General features: G+C 44.1%; 2 protein-coding genes and 1 long non-coding RNA gene across 3 annotated transcripts in view; 1 reads left to right on the top strand and 2 right to left on the bottom strand.

The window, feature by feature from the left end:
* DCAF10 (DDB1 and CUL4 associated factor 10) overlaps positions 1–2,929 on the bottom strand; it is a 39,478-nt gene extending 36,549 nt beyond the window's left edge. The window contains exon 1 of the mRNA XM_049895823.1: positions 2,319–2,929. Coding sequence (XP_049751780.1) covers positions 2,319–2,854 — 536 coding nt within the window. The 5' untranslated portion in view covers positions 2,855–2,929. The remainder of the gene's footprint in view (positions 1–2,318) is intronic.
* Positions 2,930–3,005: 76 nt separating this feature from the next.
* On the top strand, positions 3,006–14,596 carry LOC126082814 (uncharacterized). Its single transcript, XR_007518658.1, has 3 exons — positions 3,006–3,052; positions 6,515–9,555; positions 11,797–14,596. It is a non-coding gene; the product is annotated as an uncharacterized LOC126082814 (long non-coding RNA).
* LOC126082813 (uncharacterized) lies at positions 5,281–19,696 on the bottom strand. Its single transcript, XM_049895833.1, has 5 exons — positions 19,144–19,696; positions 12,115–12,273; positions 9,495–9,594; positions 7,710–7,840; positions 5,281–5,576 (listed from the first exon to the last, which is right to left on the bottom strand). The coding sequence occupies exons 1-5, from the start codon at positions 19,180–19,182 to the stop codon at positions 5,283–5,285; spliced, it is 723 nt and encodes a 240-aa protein (XP_049751790.1). The 5' UTR covers positions 19,183–19,696; the 3' UTR covers positions 5,281–5,282.
* Positions 19,697–20,983: the final 1,287 nt, after the last annotated feature.

Below are 20,983 nucleotides of genomic sequence, written 5' to 3'. Positions count from 1 at the left end.
CATCTTTGGAATTCTTTGGAAATAACCTTCAAGTCTGTGGAATCTTTCATTTTTTAATTAATGCCAAACTCCTTCTATTCTGGTCTCTATTAAATTCCTAATATTAATTCTCACCGTTGTGTCACCTCTCCTTCTCTGTATTAAGAATTCCTTCTAAGCTGATTTAACCCATACGTAACTGAAAGATATGGAAATTATCTCATTTAACATTGATATGTCATTTAACAGTAAAATTACTTTAAGTATTATACAAATGTTGGACATATTCTTAGATGCAGTAAGAATAGTAAAAAATTAAAACATGGAGCTATTTTCACCTGTTACCTTGACATAGATGAAAAAGAATGACAATATACAGTTGTTGGCAAGGGTATGAGGAGACAAACCCGTCATGGTCCTGTCAATTCCGACTCATAGCGATCCCATAGGACAGAGTAGAACTGCCCCATAGGGTTTCCAACGAACAGCTGGTAGATTCAATCTACCAACCTTTCGGTCAGCAGCCGAGCTCTTAAGCCACTAGGACTCCATGAGGAGACAAGTACTTTCATATATGGCTGATAAGAAAGAGAACTGGTATAAATCTTATAGTGGGCAATTTAACAATTAAAAAAAAAAAAAAACCCATTGCCATAAAGTTGATTCCAAATCACAGCAACCCTATAGGACAGAGCAGAACTCTCCACAGGGTTTCCAAGGAGCACCTGGTAGACTGAAACCGCCGACCTTTTGGTTAGCAGCAATAACTCTTAACCACTATGCCACTGGGGTTTCCAATCTTAACAAACTTTGACTCATTTTAGGGATTTACCCTAGAATGAAACCTGGAACACCCTAGTCTACAACAGTTTCCTTCAAACCCTTTATCTCAATTTGAAAATATATATTATGCATTCTTATGTATGGTTACCTAACATCTAGTTGAACCCAGAGGTCCTAAGCTCCATGAAAGCAATGCCATTATTAGCCGGTTTTGCTCACTACTATTACCCCTGAATTTGGAATATATCAAGTCCTCAACTAATATTTGCTGAATGAGAGAATGAATGAATGAACTAATCAAATGACTAGCAATCAAAGGCCTTAATGGGGTTAGAATTATATTAACTATATTGTCTCACACCATGTTCTTCTTCATACAGTCCAACTTCTTGGATTAGAATGTGGCATGCAGACTGGAGGAAGGCTCATTAACAATCTGCCACATGCAGATGACACAATCTTGCTTGCTGAAAGTGAAGAGGACTTGAAGCACTTACTGATGGAGACCAAAGACTTCAAAGTATGAATTACACCTCAACATAAAGAAAACAGAAAGCTTCACAACTGGATCAATAAGCAACATCAAGATACGTGGAGAAAATATTGAAGTTGTAAAGGATTTCAATTTACTTGTATTCATGATCAACGCCCATGGAAGCAGCAGTCAAGGAATCAAACGACAGACTGCACTGGGCAAATATGCTGAAAAAGATTTCTTTAAAGTGTTAAAAAGCAAAGATGTCACCTTGAGGCCTAAGGTGCACCTGACCCAAGCCATGATATATTCAATCATTTCATATGCATGTGAAAACTGGACAGAGACTAAGGAAGATCAAAGAATCAATGTCTTTGAATTATGATGTTGGTGAAGAAAACTATATATTATGGGCTGCCAGAAGAATGAACAAGCCCATCTTAGCAGACGTATAGGTAGAGTGCTCCTTAGAAGCGAGGACGGGGAGGCTTCGTCTCACATACTTTGGACACCTTATCAGAAGAGATCAGTCCCTGGAGAAGGACATCATGCTTGGTAAAGCAGAGGGTCAGCGAAAAAGAGGAGGACCCTCAACCAAGATGGATTGACACTGGCTGCAACAATGGGCTCAAACAGAGCAACGACTGTGAGGATGGTGCGGGACGGGGCAGTGTTTTTTTCTGTTGTACATGGGGTCGCTATCCTATGGCACCTAACAAGAGGTCCTGACACAAGTTTAGGTGAGAGGGACGCAAGCCTAAAGTGATAGGAAAAGAATAGACATTTACTCAAAATGTATTTACAGAGCACCCACTGTGTACCAGTCAACCCGAGTTCTAGTCTGGCTCTGACAGACCGGCTGTGTGGCTTTAGGCATTTCTCCTCTCAGAGCCGCGGGGTGCTGAAGGTGAGCAACTGAGGCCCGGGTCTGCCTACTCCGAAGGGCCGTAAGGGGGCTTCAACGGGCGAATGGCAATGAAGCGCTTCAGAAGGTGCAGGGGGTGTGAGGGCAAACGCCGCAGCAAGCCCAGGGCTGCGTCCGCCGGCCGCGGAGCAGGCAAGAGGCGGGAGCCGCACTTACCCGTCGGGCGAGTATTCGAGGTTGAAGACGGCACCGTGGGTCCGGGTGCTGAGGTACACCGAGTCCGCGGGGTGGATGGAACCATAGAGGTTAGTCATGGTGCGGAAATTGTCCCGCGCCGGATCCACGAAGAGCCCGCGGCCCAGACTGCGCTGTCTCAGCCACCCGAACAGCCGGGCGCCGGGGCCGCCTAGGCCCGCGCTGAAGCCCTGCCGGCCCCGGCTCTCGGCCCTGCAGTCCGGCCCCGGCCGCCGGCGCGGCGGCGAGGGCGGCGACGGCTCCCCCTGGGCAGATGCGGCCGAGGGCTCCGGAGCTCCAGGCGGCCCGAGCTCTCTGGCGCGCACGGACGGGGGCGGCGAGGGGGCATCGCGGCGGCAAGGAGTCCTGGCGGACAGCTGGGGAGGGGCTGCGCCAACCCCGGGCGAGGGTGGGGGTGGCCCGGCGGCTGCCTCCTGCCCTCGGTGGTGCGCCGGCTCCGCATCCCCGGTTCCGGCCGCCTCGTCCCCACCGGGGCTACGGGGCGCAAAGGGAAACATGACCAACGCCCCCGCCCCCCGCTCCGGGCCCCTGCCCCGCCGGCCGACACCTCAGCGCTCCCGCTCCAGCCGCCACTTCCGGCGTGCGGCGACCTAATCCCGTCGACTGGGAAACTCGCGCCACCCCTCGGCCACCACCCGCGGAGGACTGGGAAAGTGGGGACACCGCCCGGCTGTGGGGAGTAGTGGTCCCGACAGGTAAGTGTCCTGGTAGAGTAGGACCCCGAGAATGACTAGCCATAGGTGCGCGCGACTGAGGATGCTCAGGATCCAGGTTGTATGGGGCAGTGTTAGCATCTGGGCGCCGGGTGAGCCTGAGAATCTGTCGGTAGTTATCAGGTGACCATGACTGTGTGCCTGGGTCTGAATGGGCCTGACTAGTAGGATGGGCTGTGTGCTTATGTACTGCTATCCCCACTTTACACTGAGAATCAGTGAGAGAAGGATTTTAGCTTAATATGTGTAAGTCACACATAGTAAGTGGCCTGGTATACTGCCTACTCCACCTGGGAGTTACACTCAGGTTAAGAACTTTTGCACTGAAAAGTTCTGGCCTGTACAATGCCTGGAATATGGAAGCTTATTGGTGCCCTAAGTACTTGTCCAACTCCAGCTGCTGCCTAGTAGGTCAAGTCTTGTATCAAGGCCAAAGCTTTCCTCTCTCCAGGGAGGGGCACATATCCAGCCTGGAGTCACTGAGGGGAGCTGGGGACCTGAAAATCAGTCTCACAAGCAACAGAACCCAGAGTCAGTCCTGCTTGTATCTGATAGACAAGGCATGGAGAGCATGACAGATGCAAGGCCCTGGACCACTGCTGGCTGGGGATAAGTACCTAGAGCTTGTTTGCAGAAATGGGTTAACAAGACCTGCAGGGTTTCTCGGAAGGGAAGCCAAGTTTTCAACAAAGGGAAGCTTGAGGTGCAAGGAAAAGTAGATATAAAAACTGACAACTCTTCTGGGCCTTCATCAAGAACTGTGTTGGAGAAAGCTCACGATTGGTGATTGTGAGGATAGAGCTAAACGTGAAGACTGGAGGAGGAAATCAGATTCAGAGAAGGCTAAATATTCAGCAGCTGCTCCCACCAGGAAGGTTAACAGTTATTCAGCAGTCCTGTCCCTGAAACTGACTGGGAAAAGGGGAAGAAGCAGGAGGCCTAAGCTAGATGATTAAGGCAGCCATTTCTTACCAGCCTTTTCTCTATCTCGCTGGAGAGATACAGACCACCCATGTAGCCCCCCAGAGTAGAAGGGGTACAAATATGTTTTAAGATCAAATGTCCCTTAATGACCCATGACTTCTGGCTGCACCAAATACTTAAGTAGATGCCCTCTGCTTGCCCCCTCCCCCATTTATGGCCAATGGCCAAAGGCCAAAATTCTATGATCTGCAAAACCTTGACCATGACACATTCAGCAATGTTAACTTTTAAAATAGGTAAAATCAATTAAACTCAATTTTAAAAGGTTACATATTCCAATATATTTGAGGTGCAGTTCTAACAGAAAAATACAAGCTCTGCAATTAGCTTATGCTAACTCATGAGAAATTGGTTTTCACAATTCAAACAATTCAAAACTAAAATAATGTAGCCCCGAAGTTGATTAACAACTGTTCACTGACAATTTAGGGAATCTAAAGAAATGGGGAACAAAAACATTTTGTAGGCTTGCATGGGACTGTATCAATTAGACAGCGAGAATGCTTCTTGAAACATTAAGGTAGCCACAAAGATAAGGCAGTGGTGGCTGTAACACACAGTCATTCGGTAATGCTGGTATTTTTGTTCTTATGCTCCTACTTAAATGTGAGTGCTCGCTTATTCCAAACAATTTTTACCAAAATCTGAAATAAGAATAAATTATATGACTGAAATTCTATTAAAATGACATGGTTTTACATCAGTAGAAAAAAAATGGGTATTAACTGATGAGGTACTAAAGATGACAGAACAACTTAAACTGAGTGTGTGCCTGTTCCTATTTATCCACTGCCTTTGAGAGCCTTTAAATACAACCACCTTAACAAGGAATTGATTTCAAATTGTCTATATAGACCAGTTTCTATATAATACCATTTTTGAAAGCTAAAAAATAACTGGTTTCAATTGCTAAAATTCAGTTAGATATTAATTCATTCAGAAATGCCTAAAATATCCTCTGAACCCCTTGTCCCAATGCTTCATTTAGATCACAATAAAAGTAAACAACTGGCCAGGGTTTCCTGAAATGTACCCTGTAGGCCCAGGTTATCACACGTCCCCGAACACCCCTAACTCATAGGATGTATTTCACCATGCAAGCAGGGAGTAAATTTACTTTTTTCCCTACCCGTTGACTTGATGCTTAAAAAAAAAAATTACTTCCAAACTGATGCCTTTTAATGCAACACAACTAAAATGATAAACACTGGCCTTTCCTTTCAGACTTTTATACTTTGGGGGCAGCAGGTTCACTCCTGGAGTCTTTGACATTACTGATTCTGCCTATCAAATAGAATTCTTTGTTGGGAACAAGATTGACAAAATGAGCAAGGCGGTTGGACATGGCAAAAAAAGCAGAAATGGCAGCTATGTCCCAGGCATCCTCTCGGTCAAAGCCATGCACCTCGAGCTTTTTGAAATGGTCATCTGTTATGTCGTCAGCTTGGGAAATAGCAAGCGCAAACTCCAGCATTGCCTTTTCCCGAGCAGGGAGGTCAGACTTTCTCCAATCCACACAGACCTGAAAGAAAACACACAGTCAGAAAGCAGAATCTCTGTTCATCACAATACAGCCAATAAAACCTAAGACCTAACACAAAATGGGCACTGACAAACAAAACCATAGGTTAGATTAAGGGGCTAGAAGAAAAAAAAAGCAAATCCCTGCTGCCATCAAGTTGATTCTGACTCATAGCAACCCTATAGGACAGAGTGGAACTGCCCCACAGGGTTTCCAAGGATTTGAACTGCTGATCTTTTGGTTAGCAGCCAGAGCTCCTAACCACTGTGCCACCAGGGCTCTGTAGGGGCAAAGTCAGGCCAATGTAAAACTTCTCAGAAGCATAATTGTCTTGGTAGAATCCAGTGGAATGCAAACCTGGAAGTCTGGCTCAGCACCATCTCTGTCAAGACTTTCTTGTTCACCCCAGCTACTAGCAACCTCTTTCTCCCCTAAACACCAAGGGCATCAAAAATCTCAGAACCAAGATTCATAGACTCTTACTATATAAGGACCCAAAAGTCCAACTTTTTCATGAAAAAAGTGAAGCTCAGAGAATTATCCCTTTGCACCCAGTTCCAAACAAGGCACAATATCTGCACACTCCACAGCAGACATTTGCTAATTACTATGTCCGAGAATGCCTTCAATGCTTTCTGTTCACTATCTCATTCCTTATAAAAAGCCTAGGTGGTAGTATTATCATCATCCCCATTTTATCAATAAAGAAACTGAAGTTTAGAGAGGTGAAGTGACTTCCCCAAGGTCACACAGCTAGAGTGTGGCACAGCTGGGATCTGAATCCAAGTATACCAGATTCCAAAGACTGTACTATTAATTAGTACCCTTGCGGAGGCAAAATATTAGGGCCACTAAAAAAAAAAAAAAAAAGGTGCCATCAAGTCGATTTCAACTCATGGCAACCCCATGTGTTTTCAAAGTAGAATTGCATTCCACAGGGTTTTCATGGCTGTGACCTTTCAGGAGCAGATCACCAGGACTTTCTTCCAAGGCACCTCTGCATGGGTTCAAACTGCCAACCTTTTGATTAGCAGCCCAGTGTTTAACCATTTGTACCACCCAGGGACTCCTACTGGAATCACTAAACACCTAAAAATAGAAGACTAGGTAAGCTAACCCTGGCGTGAAAGCACACCCTGTGGTCACAAGGGAGGCAATTCCTGGGAAACTGATCCTGGATGAGCAAAGGTCTCGTGAGTAGGCAGGAGACTCTCAGCAGAGCAAAGGGGATGGCGTACCTGTCTTGAAGCTATCTTTAGGCTGGCAACGGAGGCCCTTGGGGAATATCTACGAAGTCTCCACTCAGGTAAGTTCAGGAGGGGAGGTTGGGGGGTCGGGAGATTGATGAACCTCATAATTAGGAATAAAAGCAGAGAACAGACATTTCTGTCCCCCAGCCCAGAGGATCAGGAGTGCAGGAGTCCGCAGGACCTTGTAGCTTGGTGACAAACCCATGTTTGCTGTGTCTTTACTCTCAGTCTACTTCTCTGGAATAATTACCATGACCTCTGACACCCAAAGGGCCTGGCTTTGGATGAAGCAAGGAGAGAGTAAGTTGCTAGCTAGAAGACTTGAGACTCATTTCATAGCCAGGATTGGTAGAAAAGAACAGATGGAGACAGTTCCAGAATGGGAGGCAGGAAAGGCAAGGCCTGGGACCAGCAGCAAGAAATAAAAGAAAACTAAGAAGCTAGTTTGGACCCATTAAGAATAATTAGTAAATGAACTAAAATCACACTAGAAAATGCAATGTAGTAGAAAGAATGCAAACTTTGAAAATGGACTCTGCCACATTCTAGTTGTATGCCCTCTCGTTAAATCTCTGAACCTCAAGTATAAAATGGTTTTAAGATCACACCTTAGAGGGGAAGTCATATGCCTTTGAGAGAATGCATGCCAAATATCCAGTATCATATCTGGCACCAAGCTGGTGCTCAGCTAACCCCTACACCTAAACATCATGTATGGGTAGAAGCAGGTAGGCACAGGCCCAGGACCTGGAAGGAAGCTCAAGCAATGGGAAGAGCTCGAGGTTTTGTTCACTGCACCATACAGTGGCATGGGGTTTGCCCCTTCCTCAGGTATGGAGAGGCCCTGAAACTGGCATTGGGGGGTAGGGGGGTAGGCACTAACCTGGTCAGAGAGCACTGGATTCTTTGAGTAGACCCTGTGCAGGGCACTGTGGGCAACTACATTGTATGGACACCTATTGGCTATGCTGGTCACCAAAATGATAAGCTCCTTGTCAGCTCTGCTGAGGTGGCCTGGGGAGGAAGAAAAGACACCAGTCCATATGCGCTTGATAGCAGCTTAGAAAAACCCAATTGGCTCAGTCAAGTTTTAGCAACAGTCACCCACCTACCTATCCGTTCACTTGTGCATTCATCCCTAGTCCATCACTACCAGCTATCCTGCTTTATTTTCTTCATGGTTCTTAACAGTCCCTGAAGTCAACTTGGTTTTTTATTTCCTTCAGTGGTCATCATCTATTTTCTTCTCTCTAAAATATGTATGAAAGTTCAGACATTTTTCTGACTTGTTCACCGCTATATGCCCACAGGAATGCCTGGTACATGGTGGATGCTCAGAAAACATATGTCGAATGAATTACTAAATTTGAGAAACATTTTCTGAGGCCCACCATATGCCGAGCTAACACTTTTAAGAGAGGAGGAAGAAAAAAAAAAGGGAGAGATTTCTTCAGCTTAGAGGACCCACCGTTGGGGGTGGGGAGAGGCTGAGGGTGGGGAGCTCACTTTGGTACCCGGCACCATTCTGGGATCTTTCCTCATTTAATCTTCACGAGCTCTGCAGAGTGGTTACTATTAATACCACTTACTGGCATGGAAACTAAGGCTCTGAGACATTTAAGTACTTTGTTAAAGTTCACTTGGATTATTTATGGCAGATTTACGTTTGAACACAGGATCTGTCTCTTCCTCCTATGATAGAGAAGTCTTGGAGCGATATGATGCTAATATAAGGCAGACAGTGCTCTGTATGCCACTGGAAAAGGGCCCGTAAAGGGGCTGTGGGAATTTAGAGGAGGAAGAGTCCTTCATAAATGAAGGCAGGTGAAATGGACTTGAAAGGAAAGATCAAATTCACAAAGCCATAGGCAGGAGAAAACACAACCCAGGGGCAAAGTATGAAGGGACTGAGGGAGATGGTGGTTGGGAAGGCAGGCTCGTGTCAGCCATGAAGAGCCATTATGACAGACTGCTTACTGTCTCCGATACCTGCTCTCCCTGTCTTCCTTTAGTGATCCAATACCTTAATTTTTACTGGACATATAGCCACGCTGCTTCCCTAGCAGCTAGGTGTGACCACGTGACTAAGTTCTGGCCAATGGGATATAACAGGAAGTGATGTGTGCAACTTCCATGTCATGACCTCAGAGGGAAAGGATGTATGCACACCAGTGCTGCCTGTTTCTCTTCCTGCTCTCTTATAGTGGTGAGCCAGCCTGAGCATGCAGGCAAGGGCAATCCCAGACAGTAAACAGCACACAGACCCTGAGCAGCTCACATGGAGACTATTAGGTGAAAGAGAAAAAAAATTATATTTTGGGGTCTGGGTAGCAACAGCCTAACCTGAATCCTAACTGATAAACCCGTGACTCCCAGGCTGAAGTCCATGACTGATATTCAGCAGGCTATCGAGAACCATGGAGGTTTTCCAAGCCCAAGGAGAGAAAGATGAGCCAGAGTTATTACCTAACGTATTTCAGTTATATACTTATAAAGTTACATTGAGACTTCAGCCTCAGAATTCAGAGGGCGTCAGAGCCAACTACAGTCTTTCCAAGCTTCTCCCTACTCCCCTCAGTGATCCGGGATTATGTGGGAAGGGAGACTAGCAATCAGGCACCTGGATCTCATCTAAGAATGATTTACCAGTCAGTGTCTTTCCATTTACCTGTTTTTTTGTTGTAGATGGCATTGTAATAAGCGAAGAAGGCTCTGAATTCCAGTGGCCGGTAAGACAACACTTTAAATACATTTGGTAAAAATCCTGTCTGCAGGGAATGAAAAAAAACAGGGAAACAAGTAAAATAAAAACGAAGAGCAGAATGGGCAAACAGCAACTGGGTACTCCCCATATTGTCTGAGTACCAGATACAATCTTAGAAGAACATAGGCTTGATCCCAAAGCACAACCTATACACATCTTTTAGGGTATGTTACGTTTTACTTCTAAAGGTATAGTTTCTTTTTAATAAGTTATTTTATAAAATTTAGTGAATGTTAACAACTAAACCAAATGATATTTCTACTATTCTCTACCTATTCACAGAAGGGTTAGTGGTACTTATTACTTGTAAGAATTAAATTAGTAACAAGCCTTGATATTATTACAGTACTTTACAAAGTCCTTTCATACATCCAATCTCAATTTTGCTTCTTTATAACACTTTAAGACAGATAAGGTAGATAAAGCAGGCACCATTATCCCCATTTTACAGATGAGGAAACTGAGGCTCAGAGAGGTTGAGGACTTGCCTGAAGCCATCGCCAGAGAGGCAGCCCTGGGATTTCTGACATTTGGGTTTTCAGTATATTTTCCAATAACATGCTGTGGCAGACAGTTGTTAAAACCAAAGAACCCACTGCCATCGAGTCGATTCCAACTCATAGCGACCTTATAGGACAGAGTAGAACTGCCCCATACAGTTTCCAAGGAGCGCCTGGTGCATTTGAACCGCCAACCTCTTGGCTAGCAGCCGTAGCACTTAACCACTATGCCACCAGGGTTTCCAGACAGTTGTTGACTACTACTAAACAGCCATTTCTTCCCTCCTTCCTTGACAGCAGAACCTGGAAGTTGTTCAGATATCAGCTTTGCCATGGGTTGAGGGAAGGTTGAGTCCTTTCACCAATGCTAGAGGGTGAACTCTGATTGGTGTGAACGAATCATGGTGACTCCATTCCATTTGTCAGTGGCTGGCTAAGGAATGGACATGTAACACTGTTCTGGCCAATAAGAACTGAGGAGAAGCAGCAGGAAGCCTTCCTCTTGCTGTAAAAGGTATATAGATGAAGGAGGAGTGTGTGCCCTCTTAGCTCCTCTAGGAGTTCTGCAAGGATATAATGCTTTCACTGCTGTAGCCATCTAGTGACCGTGAGGGGGCAAGTCTGAGGACAGAGTCATCACACTGTGGTAGAGCCAAAAAATGCAAAGAACCTAGTCCTTGATGAGGACTGAATCAAACAATCCTGGAATCACCCATTCTCTGGACCTGCTGTATAAAAAATATATATATATATATATTTTGTATATGAAACGTTAAATTGTCCTTACTGCTTAAGCCAGCTGAACTGGATTTTTTGTTACCTGCAGCTGAAGCATTCTAACTGATAACAGATGGTAAAGGTTCATTATGGGTCTAGAAACCACAGTGTAAAGAGCCATTTATATTAGCCAGGGACAGCTGCTTGGCAGGGTGGGGCTGTGTCCACAAGTGAGGGTGGTACTAAGGAAGAGGCTGAGGCTGCAAACCTCACCCATCAGAAGAGCTGTGATTTTCATCTATTTTATGTATTGGATTTCCATGCAAGATTTTGTTTGGGGGGAAAAAAATCCTCAAAATAATACCACCAAGATAGCACACACACATATTTAGAATAAAATGTTTATGTTCATAGAAGGGTCTTATAATTTAGCAGCTTTAAAAATTATCCCCAGGAAATAATTCAGAATGTACAAAAAGATATATGTACAAACATCTATTGCAGGTTCTAAATGTCCAAGATTTGAGAATTGCTGAAATAAATTACAGTATCTCTAAAATACAGTGCTATATCATGCAGTCACTAAAAATAATAATGTTTTGAGCTAGAAAAATATTCATGATGACATGATCTCATTTTTTTTGTTAACTGACAGTGAAGGAAAGGACTCAACCTTCCCTCAACCCATGGCAACCTGATATCTGAACAATATCCAGGTTCTATTGTCAAAGGAGGAGAGAAGAAATGGCTGATGGGTAGCAGCCAACAGTTGTCTGCCACAGCATCCTATTAGCAAATATACTAAAGATGTATACAAAATTATACAAAGAAAATAGGGAAGAAAAAACACATGAAATGCTAATAGTGGTTGACTTTGGACGGTGGAATAACAAATTATTTTTATTATTTTTAAATCTTTTGCTTATTTTTCTAGTATTTCTAATTTTTAAACATGTAATTTCTAAAAAAATTTTTTTTTTCCCTTACAGGAAAGAGCTGTTTAAGCAGCTGGCATATATTCTCAATGGCTGTATCTCCATACCGTATTATTGTACTACAGAGCACACAGGACTGAAAATGAACTGACAAAAAAAGCTCTAGAATTCAAGGGGCTGTGCCTAAGATAAGAGGAAAAAATTATGTCTTTCTGACTGAGATACAATTAGATCCCAAAGGAAGGACTCATCCACAGTGGGAAACTTGTACACGCCAGGGCAACCAGCTCCAGCAATTCCACTCAGGCTGAGAAAGGTCTGCACCAGCTACAACTGCACTGGCTATGACCCTGTGCCAGGTGAGTGTCTCACCTTCTTTTCCATCTCCTCCATAAGCTCTACAATGTCAAAAGGCAGGTCCTTCTTGTAGGGAATGGGGTAACGGCCAATAGGTTTAGATGCCTCTTCCTGATGAGTCTGGTAAAGGCGCAACTCTTTCCAAAACCTATTTGTCACAAGGTGAAGAAGAGACTGAAAGGAAACAGGTATGTTTAGATGGGTTATCAAAGGAATGGCCTGAATAGCCAGTCTGTATATCTAGGCCTAAAGGAAAAATGGCAACTACGTTCTACCTCCTGTGGTAACTCCCATTGATTAGCCATCCCTGCATTGAGAACAATTCAGAAAAGGAGGGTGAGAATGGTTGCACAACTTAAGAATATAATCAACGTCATTGAATTGTACATGTAGAAATTGTTGAACTGGTGTTATGTTCTGCTATGCATATTTTCAATAACAACAAAAAATAAAATATTAAAAGAAAAAAAAGTCCACGCCTTGAACAATTGTGAAAGGAATCCTGGGATTAACAAGAAAGAGTGTCGTAATCAACTAGCAATGTCTGTCACGGGGATGGACTATGAGGGCATGGTTGCCCAAGTAACTTATATTTGCAATACTTAGCTTAATACCCAGCTCGGTTACCACCTTAAAGCAACAAAACCTTGTGGGATTCTTCATGGCCATTAAGCTGTTCTCCAGCCTTTTCAAGTCTAACAAATGACAGCCAAGATTTCATCATTATCTGTCAACGATACCATTAAACAGAACAACTTCCATTTGTTCAGTAAGTACTTCACCAGGCTCACTGGTAGGAGCTTTGCAGGCATTGTCTCTAAATTTTAACTATTATCACTATCTCTCACCAATGGGGGCAGCCATGACTTAGTTACCATGAGGGGGTGCAAGATTAGTATTGCCTCAGCTTCATAATTTTCAAGAGAATCTGGGCGTGGAGTTCAAAGTGAAGCCTGCTGTTAGCCCAGTGATGCAGCAACTAGAACGTGGCACTATGTACCTGGCACGGAATGTAGGTGCCTCTTGTGATTGTAGGTGAACACCTTTGAGAAAACACACAGCCACTGCCCCCCTTTCCCGTTGCACAGGGCACCAAGCCCAAAATATTGGACCCTTCCACCTGGCAGATTCATCACTGGGGTGGTGGTATATCTTTTATTCTGTGCAGACTCTTTGCCATGTTTGTTTGGTAGTAAACTGAAGTAAAAGCAACCTGAAGCTGACATCTTCCTTGCCAGTCTTTGAACCCGTACTAGGGGGCCTGGCCTGGTTCATCAGAAACCCAGATTTTCAATCAAAATCTCCTGATTATAAAATGTTGACTCAATTGTTTTTCCCATGGGTTAAGATGTGGTAGGATTGGTGGCTTCATGGAGACTCATTAATACTAGCCTGTCAACTTTATAATAAAAAATTAAAAACTATACTTTAAAAAATTATTTTGTACTGTGGGACAAATAAAATCTGCAGGCTGTTAGCTTACAATCAGTAGATTATGGAAGCAATACAAATGTCCATCAACTGATGAATGGGTAAACAAAATGTGTATCCATGCAATAAAATACTGCTCAGAACTAAAAATGAATGACCTAGTAATACATGCTACAACATAGATGAAACTCACAAATGTCATGCTAAGTGAAAGAAACTAGGACTCCAAAAAGCCACATATTATGTGATTCCATTTTGGATATTCCTTTCTGGAAAAGGCAAACTAGACACAAAAAGTAGATTAGTGGTGGCCTGGGCTGGACATAATTTAAGCCATAATAGGCTTTATGGGAAGATCCTTCCTTGTTGGTGGCTCAAGGGGTTCCTTGGCTTATAGACAGATCTTCGCATGATCTCTTCTCCATGTGTCTATGTCCATCCTGCTCTTTTTATAAACACCATCTTGAAGGGATTAGGTTTAGGACCCATTCAATTCTGGCTTGACCTCATTAACATAACAAAGAAAACCCATACACCTCCTCACTTATCAACTGTCTTGTTATCCAACATTTCCTGGTATGATAGTAGTAAAAAATCTACTGACTATTTTGTGCATTAACGATGTACATCTGGCAGTAATGAACACCAAGGTGCAAGGCAAGAGTATTGATGGCTTGGCCATGATTCTCAATGGTTTGGCAGTTATGTCATGATGTACTTTGGCAGTTATGTAATGATGTAGTCATCCTCCTTCTGTGATTTGATGTGGTCATCCATTTTCGCGTAATACTGATTTCGCGTAACTCTCTGGTCTTTGGAACCTAACTATGTCGATAAGTGAGGACAGGGTGTATTTCCAAATGGGGTCATGTTTACAGGTACAGGGGTTAGGACTTCAACATAACTTTTTGGGGGACACAATTCAATCTGTAACAATTCCTTAGGATTTTCTATATACCAGATAATATCATCTTCAAATAGAGATGGTTTTACTTCTTCCTTTCCAATCTTGATGTTTTTTTTTTTTTCTTGCTTAATTGCCCTGGCTAGAACCTCCAGTACAACGTTGAGCAGAAGTGGCAAGAGCAGACTTCCTTGTCTTTTTCCTGATCTTAGAGAGAAAGCTTTCAGTCTTTCACCATTAAGTATTATGTTATCTCTATAAAGGGCTCTTCAAAAATGCCCTTTATCAGATTGAGGAAGTTCCTTTTTACTCCTAGTTTGTTGAGTGTTTTCATCATGAAAGAGTGTTGTACTTTGTCAAATGCTTTTTCTGCATCTACTGAGATGATCATTTGGTATTGATTTTCAGATGATGAACTAACCTTGCATTCCTGGGATAAATCCTATTTGGTTATGGTATATAACCCTTTTTACTTGTTACTGGATTCAGTTTGCTAATATTCTGTTGAGAATTTCTGTCTGTATTCATAAAGGATATTGATCTCTAGTTTTCTTTTCTTGTGATGTCTTTGGTTTTGGTATCAGGATAATCCTGGCTTCATAGAATGAGTTGGGATGTGTTCCTTTTTTTGAAGTGTTTATGAAGAATAGGTATTAATTCTTCTCAAAGTGTTTGGTAGAATTTGGTAGAATTCACCAGTGAAGCCATCTGGGCGTGAACAGACTCTACTTACTACTGTCACTGATAAGTCTGTTGATCTCCCAACTTCATGAGACCCTTGTGCCATTTATCAATTAATTGCCTCTAAGCTCCAAATTCACCCTTTACCACCTGCTCTGAGAAAACAGATCTGGGCCTTTTAAATACTTTTCCTTTGCCAGCTGTTATGATGCTGGTAGAAGGCCTACAAAATGGAGAAGGAGTGAGTTTTACTTCCTCGTTTCAGTGTGCTCACTGCCACATTCCTGCAATATAGCAACTTCTCCACCATCTGGCTCCTGCTTTGCTTGGTGGCCAAAAGCACCAAGTGGCCAGCAGTGTTCCCTAGTGCCCTATCAGGCAGTTTTGTAACAGAGGCTTCCAGGAGACACTTCCCTATGAATAGCTTTCCCCAGCACCCTAGAAGTGCTGGCAAGTTCTAGAAAGCAAAGCTCCAGCAAATTCCACTGGCAAACCTTCCCCGTGAGCCATGGCCATCCCCTCTCCCACAAATTCTCAATCAGCCTGAGCTGGTGGTGGGGAGAGACTCTTCCTTGGGTGCTCTATCTCAGCACTAGGGATAGTGGCTATTCCTTACATCTCCTAATCCTATATTTTTTAGAGCTCTCTATACTTCTTACTAGCTAATCACTTATTATTCCAAGGCCCTGTTATAGTTAATAATTCTTTATATTAAACTGTTCCTGTTCAAATTACTGTGCAGTTTCTGTCTCCTAATTGGACTCTGACCAATGCAGACTTGAAATTTTTCCACAGACCCATCTATGTCTGCACCCAGTAAATACAGCCTAGGAGAGTCCCTAAATAGCATCACGACACACAACTTTCCAAATGCAGTTCTCATCATTTCAAGCTCTTTCTTTCATCCATCTTTCATATCTTGAGCAACTACTGTGTGTGCAAAGAGCAGTGAGTTCCCCATCTCAGGAAGCATGCAGTGTAGCAAAAGATAAGAAACGGGAGCCAGTAGCTAAAAGGATAACTACAACAACTAACATGCCGAAGTAAACGGTACTTGGTAAATAGTCCACAATGATTAGACTTAAGAGAGCTGATGAAATGCACTGAGATATGAAACAGCAGAGATAAGCTGGGGCAGATAGTGAAAGGCCTTGACTTCTGTTGGGAGAGACCATCTGCCATGGGCCTTAAGCGTCCTTGCATGTCCGTGCTAAGTATGCCAACCACAAGGCCTAATTGTCCTCAGACACTCAGCAGATTCTGTAGCTAGTTATATAGGCAATTAAGTAGGTCAAAGCAAACACAATGTGAGACTGCTTGCTCCTTGGGGGAGGAGAGCTGGTTTGCTTGCTGCTTGTTACAAAAGGTGTTGGGCCCTTGGCCCTGGATTCCTCAGTTATGGTGCAGCCCACTGCATGCATAGTCACCATTTGGGCACACTGCATTCAGTCCACTGGACTTGGGGGCAGGTGAACCAGTGCTATCATGCTGATGATCCTGCTGCTTGTTGTGTTACAGACTAATAAAGTTCTCGATCTGACCCACTGAATCTTTCCATACACTTTTGGTACCTACAGAGCTGCAGTAGGTGAACATGCTTGTTTGTTTGGTCATTTCCTTTGGAGTTCTGTTACTTTTTGTTATCCTCTGTGAGGTCGGGGTTCTTTTCCTGACAAGTTCCAGTAGAACATGACTTTCTTCTGCAGGTGATGAGGCAAGCCATGAGAGTTTTGCAGGAAAGAAAGTGAGCTGGATTTTAAAAAGATGGGTAGTAGCCTTAGGGAGGAAGGATGAACGTTTGAAGAGTAAAGAGGGTGATGAGTCAGAAGGTTGTGACAAGGGCCTGAACAGTGATCAAGGGTTTGGAAAAGAGTGGAAAAGAAAGAGCAGGGAGGCCCATTTCTTGGGCTCTGACTCTGACAAAACATTCTCCACTGTAGTTTGGGGACTGAGTTTTTCTTGCAAATGTGTTGCTCCTCACTGCCTACAGGATAAAATCAAAATGACTTAGCAAGTCATATACAAGACCTCATGCTATTCTGTCCTGCAGGAATACTCTATCCCTGCCCTTTCTCCCTCCTCGCAAAGGTAGGTACTGTTATCGTCATTCTATCAATGAGGAAACTAAGGTACAGAGAAGTTAAATAACTATGTACATGGATATGTAATCTATTGATAACTGTGATTATCCCTAAGGAAGTAGAGAGAATGGAGTTTGAAGGGGGACTTTATCCACTTCCTTACTGTTGTATTTTTTAAATGTTTGTTAAAAAGTTTTAAATTATTTTAATTGGTTAAACAGGGTATGAAATGACTACCAAATGGTGACATGACACCTATTACAAAGAGTAAATATGAACTAGAAAACAAAACAAAAAAAACAAACCCACTGCTGTTGAGTCGATTCCGACTCATGGGACAGAGTAGAGCTGCTTCATAGGGTTTCCAAGGCTGTAAATCTTTACGGAAGCAGACAGCCACATCTTTTTCCTCTGGAGCCGGCATGTAGGTTCCAACTGCTGACCTTTCAATTAGCAGCCAAGCACTTTAACCACTGCACCACCAGGGCTCATTTCCTTATTGTAGTTTTGAGTATTTGCAATTGGTTTTATGTTGTGATACACCAGGACCAAGCTTAAATGCCAGCCAAATAAGAAAGAACCTAGCTTGTAATGTAATTTAGTTCAGATGGGAGTGTGGGGACCATACAAAATTTTATGGAATTGCTAACACATACAAAACTATTTGGTAAGGGGAAAAAAAAGTTTCCTTATGTTTTACTTTCTCCCATAAGTCCTAGGTTTAAGAAGTTATGATTCTTTGTGATTAAAAACATCTGTACATTTGTGTAGCGGTAATTGTAAGCACTTATGCTTTTAGATTATATCTGTATTTGAGTAATACTAATGATTACTTCCACTGACTCTTTTACTAACAATTTCTGTATATAAATCAACGTAGGTTTCATTTGTAATTTTTAGAAACCAGTAAACTAAAAAACTTTCAGGTTTCACTTAGGAATCCCCTCCACTGGAATACCTACCCTGTCCCCTGCCTTCCCCTGAGACTTAAAAAAAGAAAAAAAAAAAATTGTTGTCAAGTTGATTCCGACTCATAGGGACCCTAAAGGACAGGGCAGAACTCCCCCATAGGGTTTCCAAAGAGCAGCTGGTGGATTCGAACTGCCAACTTTTTGGTTAGCAGCCGAGCTCTTAACCACTGCGCCATCAGGACTACCCAGATAGAGGTAACTATTTCATCCTGTGACACCCCAATCAGGTTTTTACTGGAGCCACCATAACTCATCAGTACTGTCATGTGTAGACAGTGAACTTGCCCAGGGCAGAAATCAGGATTCAACTGACTCCTCAGCTCAATTCCTGGCCCACAGCAGATGTTCAACAAGTGTTTTTGATTGAAAAAGGGGGAAAAAAACCCAACATTACCAGTCGAAAAAGAAAAGCAACCATGAAAAGCTACTCTTCCAAAGTCCAAAGTTTCTAAAGACGCGGTTCTGGGAAAATATCCGGAAAGCCACGATCAACCTTTCGACAAGGCAATTGGCAGTTCCCCCAGGGAAACAGTCAGAAAAGGGAAGAAAGAGGTATGCCAGAAGGCACTCGACTTGATGCCACCTCTACTACACTGGCACCAAACCAGTAGCACCCAAACAAAGAGGCCTAATCCACCTGGATCGATCAGGCCTGTAAAAGTCACACGTACACGGCCTGTGGGTGGAACGTGGTCTCGAGGCCAGAAAGCGCACACCGACTGCCCGGGGCCACCTGCTTCTTCCATATTCTGCCAATCGCCGTGGCCACTTTTACAACCAGAAGAGACACTAAGCGTTATTATGAGATCTTTGTAACTGCAACACCAGGGACCCCAAGAAAGGTCTCACGCTCCCCAGAATTCAGGGGCCGTGAGCTCGAGCCAGGTTCTACACACTCGCTCGTAGCCTCAGTCTCCCACCTCCACGCGAGTGGATACCCGAATCCTGGGGGCTCTGCCCACGCGCTCTCACTCACCGGCTGGCGCAGGACGCCAAGGCGGCGAAGCACCGACATCGTGGCTCGCTGCGTAGTAGGCAGGCTGCCTTCTCACGTGCACCACGCCCCCTCGACACCGCCCCTTCTGGGTGTGTCGGGGTGGGCGTCTCCAGGGAGGCGCTGATGACCCGCCCCGTCTGCCCCGGCTTCCAGCCTCTAAGTGACCTCACTCTTCAGGGCCTCTGTTGCTTCATCTATGTACTTGGGAATGACCCAGACGGATCTCGAAGTGTTGCGCTCACAGGGAAGTGGACTTGAAAGAGCTCCCCTGGCAGGTTTGGGCTGATTTTCTTCCAAACAACCCACAACCAATGTAGGGTGCGTGAGGAACAGTGCAGGGAACGTTTCCCGGCCTCCCTCTGTACCCGGCCTCAGCCTAGAGTCACTGAGAATCCTTCTGGAATGCCCTTAGACTGGACAGGATTGAGACCGAATACCTACTGGTTCTAGGCCCTCTGTAGCTGGGTTTACGTAGGGAGGAGAGAAGCAGAATTTATACCCTTTTTCTCCCGAGAGCTCCTACTAATGCCAGGAAAACTGACCAAAAACAGTTCTTACAAAAATCTGACTGCAAAGCAAAAGTTGGCCTCTCATGACATCTGAGGAAAATGGCACGCCAGCATCCCACCAAATTTGGGTCGTGTGTTAGAGATTGTCTGTCTTAAAAACACCTTAGAATTCTAAAAAATTCACTTTGGAAGTGGGTGCCTCAAAAGATGCGAAGAAACAGAAACCCAGAAAAAACAAACCAGTTGCCCTCGAGTTTATTGTGACTCATAGCTATCCTATAGGACAGAGTAGAACTGCCCCATAGGGTTTCTAAGGGGCTGCAGGTGGATTCATACTGCCCATCTTTTGATTAGCAGCCGAGCTCTTAACCACTGCGCCACCAGGGCTCCAAAGGGGCCCCTAAAATTCATCGGTCAGAGCGACGCCCTCCCAATTCCCAGCAGCTCTCACAACTGCTGGAGAATCTGACCAACCACTAATTGGAGGTGCCAGTTGACAGAGAAAACAGTGATTTCAAATAATACCCCTGAGTCATAAGGGCAGGAAGCCTTGAAGTACTATGAATTTGCAATTCAGCTGCTTCTTACATGGGCAACCAAAGTGTTGGTTCAGGGTAAGTAAAACCTACCTACTGCCATCGAGTCGATTCCGACTCATAGCGACCCTGTAAGACAGAGTAGAACTGCCCCACAAAGTATCCAAGGAGCACCTGGCGGATGTGAACTGCCCCAGGGTAAGTAGCAGCAGGGATTCAACTGTAGTTAACTGATTTTCCCACGTCATGTAGGTGTAGCTCAATTATGTGAAACTGTGCATGTGATGTGTATATTTGCAGAAAAATAAGTCTAGCGAGAATACACACCAAAATGTTAACATTCATTCATCCAACACGTGTTACCTATTTCACGCCAGACCCTGGGCTACAAAGAGTCAGAACTAGGGCTGACGGTCTAGCTTGAGACAAACGGGTAAAACCAAGAAGTTATGTTTATTAATTCTGTGTTTTCCACAATGCGAATAAACGCCTTCTTGGCAACAACCAAAAAGGTTTTAGTTTGGAAAGAAAATACCTCTCCTGGTAAAAGGTCAGCCACCGTTCTGAGGGCAGGCTCGAGGCGAAGGGACTATGAGTCCACCCGACCCCCAACTCTGGAAGCCCCTCTGTTCAACTCCCAGGATTCCATACAAGGGAGTATCTTGTATCTCACGGTGCGACCGGCCACAAGACACGCGGCCCGAGACACCCGGAAGTCCAGGCTCCGCGGTCTACTCAAGCTGAGCGTTTCTCATAACACCCGGAAGATAGACA

This window comes from Elephas maximus, chromosome 9 (genome assembly GCF_024166365.1).
Source record: "Elephas maximus indicus isolate mEleMax1 chromosome 9, mEleMax1 primary haplotype, whole genome shotgun sequence".
Classification (NCBI taxonomy): Eukaryota; Metazoa; Chordata; class Mammalia; order Proboscidea; family Elephantidae; genus Elephas; species Elephas maximus.
Note: the sequence above shows the minus strand (reverse complement) of the source record. Positions and strands in the feature narration are given on the sequence as shown.